A 20,138-nucleotide genomic window follows, 5' to 3' on the forward strand; every position below is an offset into this window, starting at 1 on the left:
TGAAGGTACTTGTATCCAGGCCACTTTGTTCTCACCCCCATGGGAGCTATCTGTTGACATGTCACAAGCTTCACACATATTGGCTCTAGTGTGCGCATGGGACAGATACTTGGAGTCTCAACGAGTTCTGCTCTGCTACTGGGTGTATTTTGTACCACTCTATGGAATATGTCGTCGCCATAGATGTCACCAGACTTGTAAGAAGAGTTGGAGTCTGGAGGGGAAGGCACATTGGACGTCCCCCTTTCATCTATTTCTGAGGCAGAACCATAAATACTCCCATAAATACACCAGCATATATTTTAGTATTATAAACACACACACGCTGCTTGACGCTCTCGGCCCCACGTTACTTTGATTGACAGCCAGGCAGCTACTTCTCCATCTCACCGCCCTTCCCACTCTGCTGCCACTTAGCTCCTCCCCCGGCCGCACGCTATTGGCTGCTCGCTGCGCCCAGCAGTCCGGGTGGAAGGCTTCCCCAGGAACGACAAGGGGAGAGCGCCGATTGGTTAGATGGTGCAGCAGACGTCATGACCCCACGTTGGTCTAGCAGTGCTGCTATTGGCCGCGACGTGCCGAGCCTAGCATGGTTTGGGCGGGGCCGGGTTCTGGTTAGCTGGAGGAGTGTGAAACCGCGTGTTAATGTAACCAGTTGTGGAGAGGAGAGGGCGGCCCGAGCCGTCTGTGTCCCGTGTACGGTGCTGCCTGCCAGTGGGAGTCTCCGCCGAGGCCTGGATCCCGTGTGTGCTATCCAGTGTGCGCTGCGCCCAGTGCTAGGGTTTGATGTGCTGCGGGAACTTTGCGCGGGTTGTAGCCGCCACTTTGTTGTGGTGCCCGGGAAGGTGGGGGATGAGCGGGCGGAGCTGCTAATTAGCCGTCGGAGCTCCGGGCTGTTCTTGGTCGGCTTTGTGTTGTTTGTTTGTCGGCCGCGCAGGATCTGCTCCCACCGACTCCCTCAGCTGGATGTTTACGGATTGCTGCCGGGGCTCTGCGTCCTCTCCAGTCGCCTGCACTGCCCCCTCCCTCAGGCCATGAGCCCCGGGGGCTGCTGAGACCCCTTGTTGGTGGGGGACCCCCGGATACTCGCACGCTGCTGCCTCCAGCCTTGTGGATCTATCCGCTCAGGAGATAACTTAGCCGGGAAAGTTTGCTGTGAATCCCCGCCCGGGTCCGGGCTGCCGTCTCCTTGTGCTCCGCAGACAAAGGACGCCCAGAAGAAAGGAGGAGGCGGGAGGGAGGATGCTGGCTGGCGGGGCCCGCTGCATGTAGCTCGTGTGCCCGCCGCCCTACCGGGACCACCACTCTTCTGCCATTGGAGTTCAGCAAAGTCATCGAGAATTGAGCTGCAGAGGGGCAAAGCGGCGGTCGGGAGAGCCATGTTTCCCCAGAGCAGACACCCGGTGAGTAGTGTGTGGGGGGCTGAGGACCCCCAGCCCAGCCGGGGTCTCGTGTCTATTGTGGTTTGTGTAAAGCCTTCTCATGCCCACATGTCTGCCATCTGTTCTGTGGGGGAGGGGGCACTACTAATGTATGCCGCATACCACCCACTCATTACCGCCTGAACTTTCTGTCATCTCTGGAGCCCTGCGTTACTGTGCGGCTGTCCTGCGGTTGGAACTTCCTGGTTGCTGGATATACAGCCACTTGGGTTTTTTTTTCTTTTGGTTCCTCAGCAGATGAACAGGAAGAAGTAGTCAGTCCCCACGTGGGGAGAGCACAGCCCCTTGCCTCTCTAGTGCCCCCTAGCTGCTGCACTCATGGCACACACTCTCTCTGTGAATGGGACCTATGTCGGACAATGTATTGACCTGTTTGGGACGGGGGTTGACCAGTTTTATTTTCCCTGAGGCCTGAACTGGCTGCTTCCAGTGAGCAATAGCTTGCCCACCAGTCATGCTTCTAATGTATATAGACTATCAGTTCTGCCTTTTGTGTATTGCTGTGATATGTCCATGTTCACATCACTCTGTGGAGCGTCCTAAAGCTGTGTGGTCTTAGGCCTAGTAGTTCAGTATTGGTAGCGTGCATTACTAATGGATGGAAATGGCCTTGTGTTTCTTAGATAACTGCGTGTTCGTTTAAATATTAAAGGTCTTAGACATTTTCTCTATTATAGACTTTTTCATGTTGCTGGAAAACTTTGTGTGAGTAGGGGGTGGCTGATCATTAGGGGTCTGACCACTGGGACTCTCAGCAGTCTCGTAGGACCCCGGAGTCCCCAGTGCTTCTGATGGGTGTCGGAAATACGTTTGTGGCAAATCCCTTATGAGATATTGGACACTCTCGTCAGTTCTGTTGTTGGATGTGCTGTAGTGTCATTTACTCTACCATTTAGATAGTAGACTTGTCACACCAGCTGGTATTGAGTGACTGGCAGGGTGGCGGGTTCAGCTATTTATATCATGCAGGTGAGGTCTATGCTCGGGGTTGGCAGAATGTGTGTCCCACCTATTTCTGCTGTCTCCATTCAGAGAACAATATTGGCTGTGTTTGCTGCTAATACATTCATTCTGGTGTTGGATGAGTTAATCAGCATTCCTGCTTTGCTTGGCAAGTCATATGGAAACATTTCTTGGTGGCTTCTTTGAGACCGTTGTGGGAATAAGACTGCGGGGTATTATGTCTGCTTTGCCTCGAGTATCATTCAAGTGGAAGCTGTATTGAAGTTTTTGTTTTAATATTTAATTTCATTCCTGTCTTTTGGTTCCTTAGACGCCGCACCAGGCCGCAGGCCAGCCATTTAAATTCACCATCCCAGAGTCCTTGGACCGAATCAAGGAGGAATTTCAGTTTCTCCAAGCGCAGTATCACAGGTGAGTATCTTGCTTGTGTGTACACGTAACCTAAGCTGGGAAGTCATTCAGAACCTGAGTGTTCTCATCTGAATGGATTGCATAAGACTTGATGTATTATCTATAGAATGGGTCATCCATATGAGATTGGTAGGGGCTCAATACCTGACACCCCCACTGAACAATTGCTGCAACCTTGGGATTTACACTGGTGGTGTGCAGGACTTTGTAATCACAACAGCTTCTTCGTCTCAGGAAGTGACCTCACGTCTGTTGGTCTCATGGCGACATCTCCTCTCCGTCCTATTGAAATGAATGAGACTGAGCTGCAGCATGGCCATGTAACCCACACACATGACGTCACTTCCTGTTTTCAAAGGCCTGTACATCCCCTTTAAGCAACATTCTAATACACATCATATTATTGTCCCTTCGTATGATGTATCTTGATATTACATAACTATATCATGTGCCTGTACATTACTGTCACTGTGTCTGAGCTTGGCAGGACACAGAAAGCTTTTTTTGTTTTTCTTCCCCCGCTGTGGTACAAGGTCGTTCATTGGTGTGGCTGTATGTAACCTCCTTCCAAGTCCCAAAAACCTGTTTGTCAACTTTAGGCCTGGACTACACTGAGACTTCTTGTAGCTATACCGACTTTAAACCATTGAGTTTCAGTTGCAGTCCACAAGTTTACATAAACCTCAATGCATGCATTTGATATTAAGCTGAAGCTCAATAGTTAAAAGCATTTAGTGCTAAAATAAAGTTATAGTGCAGCCCTGGTGTAATTTTATCAGTAGTACATCATGGCTATAGAAGGTGCAGAGCTTAGTCATACCTAAGTGCTGAAGAGGGGTGCCATATAAAAAGACAGCAGTACTGTAACATAAGCCTACACATGTTGGGGAACTGAGAACACTCGGGTGAGCTTGCATGTATATTTAGGGTGTTTGATGGAATAGCTGTCTGCCGGTAAAGATGACAATCTTATGTTTGGCAATGCATGGTAAAGTAGCCTTAACACGATACAGATCATTCTTGCTATTCAAATATATATTTTCTGGAAATAAACAACCTCCCTCGCGCCAGCTGTTCCACTAAAACTCCCAGCACTTGCGCACACTCATCTGTTCATCTCCTATAGATAGTGAAGCTGGCAGTTATGGCGTCCCAATAGCTGGTGTACTAAAGGTTGCTAGTTTCTGCATGTGAACGGATAGATTGGCTCTGCATTAGACCTGAGAAATGTGTCTAAACATCTGGTTCTTAAACCTGCTATTGCTGTCATGTAAAGCGGCTCGTCTATTGCTGGGTTTATTCCGTTTCTGGTGAAATAGGCAACTTGTAAACTGTTTGGAATCTTAGTTTTGTCATTCTGTTAGGCCTTGCCCATTTCATTCATTAGGTGTTTACAATAGATGCTGCGCTTTTCTGCAACCCCAGTAGGTGGCGATGCTCACACCACACTATTGTTTTCAGAATGGTTTGTCCTGTTTAAATAAACTTGTCTCTTTTCGCCTGGTGTTGTGTGTTTTCTACCTGCCTGAGAACTGTCAATATTTGCTCTTCATTTTGTAACAAAATCTTGACTTGAAAACACTACATGAGTCAAAGCTGTTTACCTACAGGAGCCTGCTGCAGTCATAAGGCTGTGTGGATATGGGGAAATTAGTCATTGCTTATGGAAATAGGAGCTGCTGCATTTTAAATTTCTCGCACGTCTTGAAGCCTGGTTCCCATCTGCATTCGGGCCATTCCGTTCCCCTATCTGCATGAAATATGTGGAAAGAAAAGTCCTGTAAGCAGAACTTTTCTCTCCGCATTTTTGTGCGTAAACCACACGGACCTCATATAGTCTATGGGGTCCGAGGGTTTCCTTAGGTAACTGCTTTTTTTTTTCTGCAGATAGGTTTGCATTCAGAGGGTCCTCGAACAGAAACCCAAATGCAGATATGAGCCAGGCCTTAGCCAAAAAGTAGAATTGGATATGTGCACATGTATAACTGTAACTTCCACTTTCATGTCAATGGGGTTAGTACAAATCCATGAACATGCTGCAGAAACAATCCCATTCACATGTATAGTATGGAGATTTCAGATTTCTCTGCATGTATCCTGTTTTTGGTGCTGTATTGATGTGGGGTATTTTGGTAATTACATGAGATAACTGGACTCCACAATCTTGAGGGGTTGCATGTGCCCTGTATGATGAGCAGTTGGCACATGCTCTAACTTTGATACAGCTGAAGAGGAGCTGTAAACTTAAATGAAGCTGCACATGTTGCATGACCTTTAAAGGCAAGGGTCACATGTCGGTTTTGTAGCTGCTTCTGCTTTAGGAACAGAAACAAAAAAAAGCAATACTAAATCTATAGTATGACAAACATGCCTGACTATATTGGGGTCCATTGAGTTTATGGAGTCTATCATCCCTCGGTCTACACCACATGTAGACAGTGAGATTGAAATTGGTATCTTAAGTCTGTGATAATGGGCGAGTCTTCTTTTAAATGGCATGTATTGTACTCTACAACCTCCATGTACGTGTACAGTGTGTAGATCTAAGTTGTCTTTTTATCTCTGCATGAATACATTTTTTTTTTTTTTTAATTCTTGTTCAAACCTTTCTACTTTTCTACAGTCTTAAGTTGGAATGTGAAAAACTGGCAAGTGAGAAGACAGAGATGCAGAGGCACTATGTGATGGTATGTAGCTTTCCATTGTTGTGGATTTAAATTTTTTATTTTTATTTTTTTCTGTGTTGTCTTACTTTGATATATTCAGTCTGTCCTTTTTTGTCTTTTTTTCAGTATTATGAGATGTCTTATGGACTTAACATTGAAATGCACAAACAGGTAGGTTTAACCTAGTGGCGTCACTTGGTCTTAATTTTTTTTTTTTTTTTTTGTGCAGCAGTTATACATTATAACCATAAAGGGCAGATAGTGAAATTTGGGGGCCACACAGTGGCTCAGTGGTTAGCACTGCAGCCTTGCAGCGCTGGAGTCCTGGTGTTCAAATCCCGCCAAGGGCAAAAAAACCATCTGCAAGAAGTTTGTATGTTCTCTGGTGAAATCTACATGTTCCTTTCCAGTCAAATGTATGTTTCGCTCACCTTTTGGGTCTTGGACCTGTTTCGTTCAGTCTTATCGCACTTGACCACAAATTTGATGGCTTCTTCTCGAGTGCCAGAACACGGCTTGTTTTGTTGCACTGTTAGAGCTGCGATTCCATGTCAAAGGGTAGATTTTTTTCATAATGTCAAGTGTTCCATTGCAATATTTGCTTCATTGTCTATGTAAACTGAACACTGACTTTATATGTATCACTATATGTTTGTATTTCGATGAATAAGTCTCTTGGCAGGATTAGACTACTTGTGTTCATCCGCACTGCTTTCCCTCCCCCAATGAAACAGATGACATTTTGAAGAAATGCTCAATCATTTTCTTTTTCCTATTGAAAATGCATGCACACTCTTCTGAACCAAGTGTGCATGTGTATTGGGAATTTAGCAAGTATAGAAATATGAGCCCGTTTAGTGAGTTAGAGGTGTCTGTAGATCCATTTGTCACCCGTAAATGAGCATGCCTGCTGATGGTTACTAACCTCTTCCCCCTTCATGTATATTACTTACATGGTTACTACTGAGCTGCTGTTTCCTAACTGGTAACTTGGAATATCTCACTGATTGAGAAATACACATAGGTCATTGGTCGTGGAAACTTGAGATATGGGCTGTTGGTTTTCGTGTTCCCATAAAAGTCTCACTTATGACCACGATAATGGTGAATAAAGAGAGTATTGAACTGGAACAAGGCACTAAGGGCCTCATAGGAGAGGAGCAGCTAAATGATTGCTCAACCCAGAGGACCCTCAATTCAGCTTGTATTGTCTGCCAAAGAAAGCATTAATGGCAGGGTGTAAGTATTCAGCAGATATGCTGACGTTCACCTTTTCATCGAGATGATGGTACAATAAGTCTTTAAGAAATCGATTGGCTCTTAAAAAAGATTATCATTAGATGAAGTTGCACAGTTGGACACATTTCAAAGTGCAACAATACACTTGGTGCTTGATGTATATGTGCTAGTCCGTCTAAAATTCTTGTTTCATTAAATTAAAGAGCATGGCTGACCGACCAGGGCGCAGCAGAGAAATTGATTAGTTCAGGCTTCAGGTCCTGAGTATATTCAAAGACCTTTAGCAAGCAATTGGAAGGAGCGGCATTTCTGTGGGGCTTTTCTTGGGCAGTATGTGGCTGTAGGGTAGACATTAGCATTCCCATGTCTGCTGAAAATGGTTCCAAGAAAGCTGCTTTGTTCATTGCCTAAGGTCACTTGGGTTCTTATGAAAAAAGACTTTCTTCTCTGGTTCAGTGTGGTGCGTGTATCTTTATGTAGAGAGTTGACTATTATACGGTTTGATTGATCCTGTTATATTGATGATATTCTTAATGATATATTAGGAAATACATGCTTTCAAAGTGTTTTTAATATGGTAAGGGATGATTTTTCAGTGTCTTCTTTTATAATCTTTACACTATGAAGAAAGCAGTATGAGAATAGTAACATCTTCACTGGTGCTTATCAGTAGTGGCAGCTTTTACCTCACCCCCCACCCCCCTTAGAAAGCACGTTTTGGGATGTTTCTTCAGTCGCCGCCATTAATTGTAAGGAGACATTTGGTAGCTAGTAATCATAATTCTTATTAAAACTGGTGACGTGAAGACCCCAGGGTGCAGGCAGGCTCAAATTGATGCTTTTTGCTGACTGATCACCAGCATGGCCTAAGTGCTCATTATGTTGTAGAGAGGGCCTTTGGAGCGCTCATTACGTTTGACAGGAATTCTCTCTAGGGGAAAACTGGGCATTAGCTAGACTCCTGACAGGCTGAAATTATTCCTGCTTTATGGCTTATAACCAAATGGTAGCAAGGAATCATCTGGGGACGCAAAAAAATGTCATTTCTGACAACATCTTTGTTACTGGGAGATGGGAAAAAGGGGCAGAGGAAATCCATAGAGACGGCGTTAACATTCTTACACCCGGCTGCTGTGTCGATGCTTCACGTACATTTTGTGAAAGCCGTCTGACTACGGTCATCTCTTAGCACTATGATGCGTGAATAGGATATGTACTTGGTAAATATGTGCAGATTATTTTTTTTTCTCTACCAACTGGTTTCATTGAGTTTGAATATGCTTTACGATGGTTATGCACATGGCAGCAAGCTGCTATTTCCATATGAAGTTTACATTTCTGTCCGTGATATATAGTGTTTGCAGCCATTGTATTATATAGACCCTTTTGTAATTTTCTTTCTCGACGTCTACTAAAAAAAAAACAAAAAAAACTTTAATGTAAGATGAGATTTTCCCCTCCCCCATTGTCATGTAACCCCTTCCTCCACCCCCCCAGGTAATTGATCACAGAGCCTATTGAGGAACCGTAAAATTGTCCTTGGAAACAGTATTCTCTCTTGCTGAGGTGATAGGTCAGGTCTTTGTTTCACTGGGTGAATAGGGATAATGTTTGGGACCTGCCCTGTAATTAACACTTTACATGTCCCTGTAATTTTGCCCCCCCCCCCCCCCCACCAGCCACCTGCTTTTTGTGAGTATTTTGTTTTCCAGTTTGGAGAAGTCCAGTGCAAAGATGTCCTTTAATTGTTTTTACCTAATTCTTTTTACCTCTAAGTGCTTGCACAGTTATCAAACTGTTTACATCTGTCTAAAACTAGATTTTAAAAAATTTCCCTCAAACTGTACCACTTGTGAACATAGGTGGCCTCTGGTATTGCAGGTCAGCTCTGACGTGGCTTAGTGTATTCTTCTACAGTCTTGTAGTGACACAGCAGCAGTGGGGAGTAAACTTTGACTTAGGAGTCGTATTTCCAAAATCCAGATTTAATTTTTTTTTCGTGCGTCAACATGTCCTTACTCTAAATGTATAGCGCCAACTTATTCTGGTTGTTGTCAGTGTATGTGTGTGTCTAACTGGTAAATTAATTAAATGGATATATTGATCTATATATCTATCAGTACATTTCATGACAACAATTGTTGGAGGTTATGGAGTTCTTTGTGTCCAGCTATTGATGAATCTACACATGAGGAAATAAACACATTAGCAGAGGAGGCCATTGGGATAGCCATGAAATAGATTTAAGAACACAAGTTGCCAATACAACTTGTTTAGCAGTTTGCATAGACAGGACTAGTATGGATTTTTTTTCCAGTTGAATTTGGGGCCATGCCATATCTGTAATGCTTATTTTAAGCCTGTAAGTAAAGGAAGCCTGATATTTTATAGTCTGCATTATTAAACAGTCCGCTCAGTATAGGAGAAAACAGATGTTGCGAAGTACTCTTCTGACCAATATGTCCTGGTCCTGCCTTAATCTAGACACACAGGAAATTGCTGCTCAGCCAATCTCTGCCTCATCTTGCATTCACATGAGCGACTCTTAACCATGAAACTTGGTTGTGTGAATGTGGGTTTGGCCTCATGGCATGCAATCCTACTGATTTTTATATTTATACACCATAGTCAATAAAAAGTGAATGAGGTCTTAGGAGTGATTGTGTGGCATTATCTGTGTCTAAGAGGGCTCAGGAAGTAGAGACCAGCAGGGCACCCAGACAGCTAGAGGCAACAGGCACAGCACCAAAAAACTTGGATGTCTTTGCATGTTGAGCAGGCACTCACTAATGGTAATATTCTGGTATTGGCTTGCTCTGGCTTTTCACTTAAGTAGTCCTGCTATGTCATCTGTTGCTAATTGTAGCCGTAGTATTTTTATGTCATGACTGATGTGTCGAAGCCAAAGGCTCACTTTGTGACAGCGTGACACCTGCTTGATTGCTGACATTTTCATATGCTCGGCTAGTGAAAGTATTTTGAGTAATGCCAATCTGGCTTTTTTGTCTCCCTAGACCCTCACAAAGTTTGTTCTCTGTATTGTGAAAACAGTGTGATGTCTCAGGCTTGTCAGCCACTTAAGGGTTATCATGTTTCAGGCTATGGTTAAAAGTTCTGACATGCTAAAGATGTACAAGAGCAAAACTCTTGAGCTCTTGACAAGGGTCTTCTGCTGCCAATTGGCTTTATGTCAGCAGCAGTTACAGCTGCTAGGGAGCTGGACATTTACTCTAGTGAGATGTGTAGTGGAGAACATTGGGACAAGTGTTTGAGACGTTCAGTGACTCACACATTCATATTGTGTTATTTATAGGAAAACCTTTTCTTACTATTTTTTTTTTTCTATTTATTGATGCCATGTCTAATACAGTCCAAGTTGACTTGCTCATTTTACCTAATAAAATGTTGCATTACCAGCCAGTCAATGACCACGACTGGTGCAAATTTACAGCCTAAGCCAATCCTAACATATACAACTTCCTAACATGCACTATTCTTCCGAAATGCTAGTTTTGGAGAGATATGTGATAACCTGTCCGTCCATCAACCTCCACCTATAGCATATATAATGTTGTTCTCCGATAATGTCTGGCCAAGTGACTGCTATTCTTCCTGTAAATTAAAAAAAAAAAAAAAAAAATTGCAGCCATTTATTTCCTCCAGTTACCCAGTACTGATTCCCTTCTGTCTTTGTTTACAATGCGACCCATATAGTCAGTTTGTGGATACACTGGTCATGAGGTGGTGACTAAAGTATGGCACAAGACTGTTGTGGCCATCTGCTGCCCACTTGTAATCATAGAATTAATTGGGAGCACCACCTAAGTGTGTGTTGGCGTTGGTTTTCTGTGTGTTTTTTTGAGCCAAAGCCAAGGATGGCTGCAAAAGGAATGGGTAATATATAGGAAACACTTATACTTCTATCTCCTGCTCAATTCACTACTGGCTTTGGCTGAAATACGGCAAAATCTACAACAACTGCCTTAAATGTAGAATTTACAGTGGTTTCAGGAGTGTTGGAAATTGGGCAACACCGCCCAAATGTCTAATGCTTTTTTTTGTTTTAATACTGTAAATGGCCCTCTACTCTTTGCTTAGTGGTGAACTTTCCCTGCATTTTCCCGCACCTACAATATTTTGGTGTGGTTTTGTGTATTTGAATTCAGTAGCTTCAGCTTTTCTCTGTGGGAACTAGTGCGCCACTATATTGATATATAAATGAATGAAAGAAACAAAGTATGTAGGAAGGACATGTGGAGATAACGGCTCTTAATCCCAAATGCTCTTTGAGCAGCAACCTCTGCAGTTTGTCATATCCCAGTTAATATGGCAGTAAAGAGGAGATGAATGTGGCTACTTTCCTAAGCCTTTTACTCAGGAGACCTGTAAATTTGATTGGCTGCTCCAATTCCAGCAGAATCATTCGATTTGAGAGCAATAGAGAGATAAGATATCCAATTACCCAAATGATTTGCAGGGTTAGCCAACGTTGTCATGGAGACACGAGTTGGAACAAATTAAATTTTGAGCAATAAAATAATTTTAAAGCTCATTTGGGATCAGAGAAATTTGGCAGTGGTATATACCTGAATTGATTCTTAGCTTGACATGCTGTTTGACATTGATATACTGTAGGGACCGTGGCTTCCAGATCCATATGATTTTACTTTTTAATGGATCATTCTTTACTAATGCACCTTTTTGTCATTCACTCTAATGCACAATGAAGTGTGCTTTGTTTTGTTTTTTTTTTAAAATTCTAAAAAAATGTTTTTCAAGTAACTTTAAAAAAAAAACTGTCATATTTGACTGCTTTTAATACTAATGGTCTGCCTTTTAAAGACTGGTTGGGGGAGGGACAGCACTGCTGTGTTTGTGTGGTTTCTTCTTAACCAATCAATTAATGGATTCCTGGTTTACATAATGAGTACCAAGCATTTAAGAAGAGTGGCGTGGATTTAAAAAGGAAGAATGCTCAGCGCAGAGAGCATATTCCTCCCCCCCCCTTTTCCCATATGTCTGCCGTTAGACAGATGGAGATGAAAATTGCTCTGAGGTCAATAAGCCATTTGCAGCGTTCTCACTGCCTTCGATTTTTCTCTCATCCGCCACACAGATTATCTCAAATGATTCAGTAATGACAAAAAGTGCAACATTGACCTTTATTCCTTTGTGGTTTACAATGTTGCATAGTATAAATGGCAGGAAGTCCATTTTGATGTCTAGGAGGACTTTTGAGCTATTGAACCAGGCCTTTTACCCCTTGTCAGTAACTGAAGACCTGTTGTGCTGGTACGAAGTCTTTGTAGTGGTCAGACAAATATTTCTCATCTTCTCCACCTAATTTTGTCTAATTTTGTCGGTTTTAGAAAATAGGACTGTTCTTTTCCTTGGCTTATGTTTTGTATTGCAGCTTGGCTACATTGATGTAAATGGGTATGATATGTAATACCACCTGTGGCAGATCTAGCACTTTGTTTAGAAGGTAGCCATGTCTGGTTATCACTGTTTTTTTAGGTTACATGTTACTCTAGTGAGGGGGGACAGATTGGAAATTTATCCTGTGATGGCAGAATAAAACAGTTTTCCCAGATATAACAATGCTGGTGGATACACATAGCAGTCTCCCAACACAAGGTTTGAGCATGGAGAGGGCCTTCCAGGTTGCCCCTATATACCGGGTGGTCTAAAGGTAGGAAGATACCTGAATAAATGGAAAGCTGGAGGTTGGAAACTCTATCCTGCGAGTGGCATGTTAGTATTATTATTTCTATGTATCTCTGATACATGTTACGTTTACCTCTTTGTCACATTTGAAAAAGTAAAATTGGTTCCAAGTAGAGGGCTTTGGCCAGAGTGTTGGACACTGCCCCATACAGATTTACCCCTTCCTCTTTGCAACATGCATCACACAAAATGGCGCTCCCCACCACAGTTTTCCAATTATTCAGGCATTTCCATACCTTTGGTATTATCCACTGAAAATTTCCTAAGGAATCTTAGTTTAAGTATTATAGTCCTATTTGCAAAGAGTAGTGTAAACATGTTAAACATGGCAATAACTAATTGAAATTTTGTCTTGCTCATTGCTGTCAGTACTTGGTTCTCATTGCCACCAGTGCATGTCCTTCTATCCTTGGATGGAAACCAACTGCAACTAAGCAGGGTGAGGTCCTATCTGTGAAAAGCTGTCTGCAGATGTGGACCTGTGAGTGAGGTCTTAGTGCCTTTATATAAAATAAAGTATGCGTGTCATATCTATGGTTCTATATAAGACAATAATATACTCTTGCATATGAGGCCTTAGATGGCATAAACCTGATAGAATACATTTTGTCATATTTCAGATGTATTGACTAAAAACTGGAAATTGTTCTCTATGGCCATTTGACTGCACAGTTTTGCAAACTAAAAATGTTCACTTCCAAGTGACCTTTCAATGTTTAAGGTATTGTAGCTACCAAGAAGGCTTTGCTCAAGTTCACTCTACCAGTTCACAGAAAGCTGTGGTTTCTCCGTACTAATTTCAATGATCCTTAACATGGGAGGACAGCTCTTGAATAGAGGGCACTGCTACAAGCTTGTCATTTGCAAATAAGCCCAGGTCATCGTTCAGATAGCAGGAACCAATGAGTGAAGTTGTGTTGCCTTCCTTTGATGGGCTGTACACTTGAGCCAGCTATTAAAAATGAACACACTCAAGAGAGTCGGCATTAGGAACATAAACAATTAAGGGCTCTCGAGATGTTCTGAGAGCTGCCATACAGATACAAGAGCCTTTTCCTGACATTGTAGGCTGTGGTTTATGGTGCCAAAGAACTTGGACAATTATTACTGTTCTGTCTGCCAGAGCTGCTTCAAGCATGAAGGATTTGGTTTATTCCTTCTTATCTTGATTTGCAGTGCAGGCTTGAATATACATGTTACAGATTTGTACTCTGGCCACAAAACCACTCAGAATGCAGCAGAGATACAGAATTGCTGATATCCTTGAGGAGATATATTGTAGATCCTGAGTACTGCATTGTCTGCTATGTACTTCTTGTACCCACATATTGTACTGTTAGGGTTAATGGAATCTATTTTAGCTAATTGTTTGATCATTTCTATTTACTATATGCGCCTTGTCCTGGCTGGTGGACTAGATTCACCAATGGTGGCAGGCCATAGAAATGGTCATACAGCATCCACTGACTCTAAGGGGACAGGTGAAACGTTACCTGACTTGAAATGTGTGGTCTTAAACTTCTGCGATCAATAGTGGGTCTTTAAGACAACCCTGTTAAGTGGCCCAAGGATGGAACAGTGTTCCAACATTCTTGTCGCCTGTGAGGTGATTCTGTGAAGTTACTAGAAATGGCAAGGAGCTGCACTCAAGTTTCAAGGCACTGCTGTAGAAAAGCTATTTGTGGCGCAGGGGCACAGATCACCACCTTTATTTCTGTGGATGAGCTTAAAGCTTGAGACGGATCCTTTTAACCTTTGTAAAAATAGTCATGAACTTCTGAAAAAGATAGACTATTTTGCTAAACTTGCATGTTTTGCAGACAAATCTTAGTTTTTCTCTTACTTTATTTTTCCTCTTTTTCTCCACCACAGACAGAAATTGCCAAGAGACTGAACACGATTTGTGCACAAGTCATCCCATTTCTTTCTCAGGAAGTAAGTAAAATGCTGGCTGCTAAAGTGCAATTATGCTACTTCTCTGTTTGCAAATGAGTTAGCTTTCCAATGTTAATTTTATCGCATTGCATAAGTATGAAGAACATCTGTTCAAGTTATGGTGTTTGGAGCCCCCTGCTTCTTTACGTAACAGATTGTAGGGAAGGCTATGGGAATGGAGAGTACGATTGCTTCATATATTAGAAAGTACACTGTTCTAACTTCTGTATAAAAGCAGGCAAGGGTGGGACAAGTAGGTAAGGAATAGATGGCTAATGCAAACCCTATGTGCTATGGTACTTTCAAAATGCTCCTTAATTCTGTATATAGAAAAATATTTGAAGTATTCTCCATTAAATAACAATTGTAGAGCGGCTTTTTCTTTTAAGTGTTTGTATGTGACATTCCTCTGTTGTTCCTCCTAGAAACATGAATAAATTGACAACTAGATGTTACCGTTACGTTGCTAGACCGTGTAGAGATCCACCTATTTGACAAAATAACATTCATTTGTCAATTTAGTCATTCCTTTCTAGGAGGAATAACTGCAGCAGTCTAAGAAAAGATATTCCAGAATGGGGAAGGAAGAAAAGGATCTGTTCCATGTCTGGGTCTGTTCACACAGTTATAATTTTCTCTAAGACTTGATACTGAAGCTTTTTGCATCTTTATCAGAGCAAAAACTGTGGTGTGTGAACAGACCCTAAGGGCTCGTTCACACGGGGCAAGAGGGGGCGGATTTTGGTGCTGAATCCACGTCAGAATCTGCCCTCTCACAATAGAGGTCTATGTAGACCGCCAACTTACTTTTTTTCCCTGAGCAGCATTTTCCCGCTCATAGAAAAAAGTAGCTAGCTGCCCTTTCTTCAGCCGGATTCCGCTGCTGATTCAGCCCCGTTTTCCAACTCGCGGCAGCACCCTCCTGATTAGGCCCATTCATTTTGACCTCCTCCGGAGCGGGAAGCTGTGGCTGTTGGAAGCTGTGGCTGTTGGAAGCTGTGGCTGTTGGAAGCTGTGGCTGTTGGAAGCTGTGGCTGTTGGAAGCTGTGGCTGTTGGAAGCTGTGGCTGTTGGAAGCTGTGGCTGTTGGAAGCTGTGGCTGTTGGAAGCTGTGGCTGTTGGAAGCTGTGGCTGTTGGAAGCTGTGGCTGTTGGAAGCTGTGGCTGTTGGAAGCTGTGGCTGTTGGAAGCTGTGGCTGTTGGAAGCTGTGGCTGTTGGAAGCTGTGGCTGTTGGAAGCTGTGGCTGTTGGAAGCTGTGGCTGTTGGAAGCTGTGGCTGTTGGAAGCTGTGGCTGTTGGAAGCTGTGGCTGTTGGAAGCTGTGGCTGTTGGAAGCTGTGGCTGTTGGAAGCTGTGGCTGTTGGAAGCTGTGGCTGTTGGAAGCTGTGGCTGTTGGAAGCTGTGGCTGTTGGAAGCTGTGGCTGGCGCATTTTGGCCCTATTGTGACGCAGCTTCCCGTGTCACAATCAGGACCAAAATCCGCCAATCCGTGCCCCGTGTGACCAGACCCTTAAGAAGGTTACACTCTGAACAAGAACCTATGAGTTTTAGGGGTGCTTTTCTTTTGATCATTCTCTAGTATTGTTGCTTGAATAATATTTCTCCTTCTCTGCAGCATCAACAACAGGTGGCTCAAGCTGTAGAGCGTGCCAAACAAGTGACAATGGCAGAGCTGAATGCCATCATCGGGGTACGTGGCCTTCCTGGTCTACCTCCTACAGTGTGTATAACCAGCTTTCTTTACTTGTTTAATGTGATGATGTCCAATGTCTTTTATTGCTTACACATATCTCAATCATTCTGTTTTTCTTGCCACAGTTAAAAAGTTAGAGCCCTGTGACTGTGCCAGATAAGACGAGTGATTATTGACAATAACTATCAATCTTCACTTGTTTGCGTTAGCCCATTACACAGGCTATTCCAAAGGAAACGGAGGAGCTGTTGTTGCTAAACCTGTTCCTCCCCTATTTTGTTTCATTAGTTATTGTCAGTACATCCTTGTTTACACAGCGCAGTCTACTGCTTATAATCTTGCATGTTTTATGCTGCGTGTGAAATGCAGTCAACTGACTGCATTTTTTTTAAATTTTGACAGCAATCTTGGGACATGTTCACACTGAGTTTTGTGCAAGAGGTGCGATCTGTCTCATACGCCTCCCAACTCTCCCATTTATTTCAATGGCAGACTGAAGCGGATATTTTTCCCTAGCTGGTTTCTCCTCTAGAGAAAGAGGAAAGAAGCGTCATGGCCCATCTTCATGGACATTTTTTTTTTCTGCCTCCTATTAATTTTAAAATGCTTTAGGTGACAGAATTTACCTAAAGATAGGTCATGACGATTAATTTTTTTTTCCACTTGCAGCAAAAAATCTGCTTCAGACTCCCATTGATATGAATGGGAGAGATGGGAGGTATATTTAGAGTCTGTGTGAACTTGGCCTTAGATACACTAGTTATTGCGCATTTTAAATGTTTCTCTGACTACATGTGATTATTGCCACTTTACAGTAGTTCAGATTTATGTGCTTAGATTTCAAAGGTGTTTGGGCTAAAAATATTGACGACCTATGAAGGATAGATCATCAGTATGAGGTTAGTGGGGGGGGGGGGGGGGTGTTGTCTCACATCTCATACCCCTATTGATCATCTGCTAATGGTTGATGCAGAGAATGGAACAGGAAGCAGGCAGCTCTGTATATTGACCAGACCAGGTACTGCAAATCGGTTCTCTCTTATGAGTCTGTTCTAAGTTGCAGTGACTGAATTTTACCATTACACACAGAACAGAGGTTTCTGTTCTATGCTCTGTCAGCTACTAAGAGCTGATCAATGCTGGGTGCCGGCTGTCAGACCCCGAAAAAACTGATATTTGTGAGTTCTATTTAGGATAGGTCAATATTTTTAGTCCAGAAAACCCCCTTCTTAAAGGTATATTTTATTAAGAAATCAGACTGTTTTCATATTGATCTGTCCTGTTCCCAGGCTATTCATGGGCTGTAGCTGTGCCAATTACTACCTGTATGTTTTAGTTTCCTTCCTTTTGACTCCAACACAATCTCACATTGGGTGCCAACTGTAATAATAGACTTGCAGTCAACTATCTTTAAAGATATCCTCTCTGCACAGCCTCACCTTACTAAGATGTGAACCAGTCTAGAAGGCCTGTTAAATATTAGAATTGACTGTGTGGCAAATTGGAAATGGCAAAATGCTAGTAAATAAGCTGGAGGATTAACCACTTTAATGGAATGGGTAAATTGAGAATCCCGCAAATTGGGTAAATGGCCCCTATGGTCAAATGAGTGACGTATTAAGTATAATGAAGCCTGTGTAATGAATTTAGCTTTGTCTTCTGAGATATATATATATATATATATATATATATATATATATATATATATATATATATATATATATATATATATATATATATATATATATATATATATATATATATATATTACATTAGTGTATACAATTATTTAAATGCGATACGATATTATATAATTTATAATGTATATGTGTATGAACAACATGTTCCTATTGTCATTGGTTTGCGGGCTCTTAAATTCTGACTTGGGAAAATAGAGGGCAACAGCAAAAAGTGCAATATTACTTATTTTTTTTTATTTTATTTTGAGATGCTTCTCATTTTCGAGGCAGAAGCAACTTGCATCTTTCAGCCACTGATGGCATATCCTGTAGCTTTGCCCAAATGTATTTTAAGTTACAGATTGCTAAACAGCTCTGACTGTTAACGTGACCTTGCTATATTCATGTCACATGATCAGTCCTTATCCTTCGTGTAGCATAGTGCAGATGCTAGGGCTGGGCAATTAATTGTTGTAATCTTGCCCACATGGATTATTTCAATTATTTTTTCATCCATGCCATCCTGTATTATTGGCTAAAGGATGTCAGAAACTAACCAATTAGGATTGCTGATATTTGAGTAACCAAAACATGAATTCAGTGAGCTGGTGTCACATAAATAGGGGGTGTGGTATGTAAAAAGGAGTGTCCTAAAATAATCACATTTACCGGGTATTTTACGTCATTTAATAGTAATTGTACTGGACTAAATTATTCAGCTGTAAACCACCCCCACCCCCTAAGGGCAGATTCACACAACACAGTTTAATCTGTCATACTGGGTTGGTGTGTTCAGAGTTTACTGGCCTGACCTTCATCCTGGTAGCGGGACTCCTAGAGTAATGGTTATCTGTGATGCTAGGTGTCCCTGCCTCCCAACGTCATACTGTGCCATGTTGTATGTACAGGACAGTATGCTGGGAAGTGGGGCGTCATAGATAACTAATGCGAGGCCTACTGCTCCTATCATAAAGGTCCAGCCGCTATATCCCCCGTACACACAGGCTAGATTCACACAACCAAGTTTCACAAAGTCTGGGTGTACACATAATAGTTTACTAAACAACCTGACATTACTGGCCGGTATTATAACTCCTTCTGACTAGAAGATGAATTATCCCTACGACCCAGGTTTTTAACATAAAACCCACCCCCAAATTGAGTAAGATATTCAGTGAACGTAATAAGGGTCTTTGTCATCTTATGCGAGCACTCCATTATGTATAGGTGACACAGTTCAGAGTGTTAAAACTCCCCTTTCAGTGACTTGGTGCAAATTGTTCCTCAGCGCTGACAGAAATTGCCAGTCAGACCCCGAGGGGCCATTTCATCAATGTCCATTGCTAGAATATGGAGCTGGGTGAGCAGCCTGTCTGTGCTTATATATTTAATTACTTGATGTGATGGTGTCTTGCAGGTTTTAGTGTATTTTCCCCCCAGTCTCTCTCCCTGCTTTTTAATCTGTTTATTGCTTAATGCTGCCTCCGTGTGACTGTCAATCACAAGTTATTTGTTACGCATTAATGAATTCACTGAACCATGCATTCCTCCCTCTGTGTGAATTCAATTATTCCCGCCACATAGTCTAGAGTATTTCTGCCGGGTTTCTGGCCTCCCAACACAGGCAGAAAGAAGGAGCTGTCCTTTCTGATTTTATTCATGTGAGCGGCTTGAGCCGATTCAGATTACTCATTTATCAATTTATGTTAATTGCTTGTGAGAAGATGCCCTGCTGGTCTTTATGGTTCCCTCAGACACTTTGTAATGATAATTAGACATGCTGCTGTATGGATTAACAGTGCCATAGTCCAGTGACGTCTGCAGACAATGGGACCAGTTAATCCATCTGTGCTTAAAATTACATCCCAACTGGAGACTGAGGAGAAAAAAAACATAAAAACGCGGGAGGATTAGTGCTGATAAAAGAATGAGTCTCAGCTTGAAAACTCTCCTTTCATCAGTTTCTCAATTGCAGATCTGCAGTTGGTTTGCCTGTGGTAAGCCATTGGCAGTCAATTAGGTGAAATAAACTGGGAGGGTGACCTTCATTTCCTTTTAATAGCTTTTTCCTCCCTGAAATGGGGAGCTTCAGTGGATTTTCAGCTTACGTTTTATTCAAGCCGCTTTATTACACTTGACAGCTTAGCCTTGCATAAACATTCCCTCCCCTAACCTTCTTCACTCTGCCACCCTCCCACTGAACACAGCTCTTCATTTCCATTGCCCACTCCCCAAATGGTGAGCTTATTTTACATCTGAACCACTATTGAACACATTTAAATCAATAGACGTAATCCAATCTCTCTGCGGAATGATGGGTTTTTCTGCCGCGAGAACGTCTGTATTACTGCCTAGATCTTCCCCTGTTAAAACTGCCAAATTTTAA

The 20,138-nt window shown here is 42.3% G+C and overlaps 1 protein-coding gene across 4 annotated transcripts in view; it reads left to right on the top strand.

The window, feature by feature from the left end:
- The first annotated feature begins 635 nt into the window (after nt 1-635).
- Nucleotides 636-20,138, top strand: part of TLE1 (TLE family member 1, transcriptional corepressor) — a 39,263-nt gene continuing 19,760 nt past the window's right edge. For 2 of the 4 annotated variants that reach the window (XM_075278086.1, XM_075278091.1), the window contains exons 1-6: nt 636-1,403; nt 2,716-2,816; nt 5,440-5,503; nt 5,609-5,653; nt 14,321-14,383; nt 15,996-16,070. In XM_075278086.1, coding sequence (XP_075134187.1) covers nt 1,380-1,403; nt 2,716-2,816; nt 5,440-5,503; nt 5,609-5,653; nt 14,321-14,383; nt 15,996-16,070 — 372 coding nt within the window. In that variant the 5' untranslated portion in view covers nt 636-1,379. Of the gene's footprint in view, nt 1,404-2,715; nt 2,817-5,439; nt 5,504-5,608; nt 5,654-14,320; nt 14,384-15,995; nt 16,101-20,138 lie in introns of all 4 variants that reach the window. The other 2 variants (XM_075278080.1, XM_075278073.1) reach the window with 2 other exon arrangements.

Source organism: Leptodactylus fuscus, chromosome 1 (genome assembly GCF_031893055.1).
Source record: "Leptodactylus fuscus isolate aLepFus1 chromosome 1, aLepFus1.hap2, whole genome shotgun sequence".
NCBI lineage: Eukaryota > Metazoa > Chordata > Amphibia > Anura > Leptodactylidae > Leptodactylus > Leptodactylus fuscus.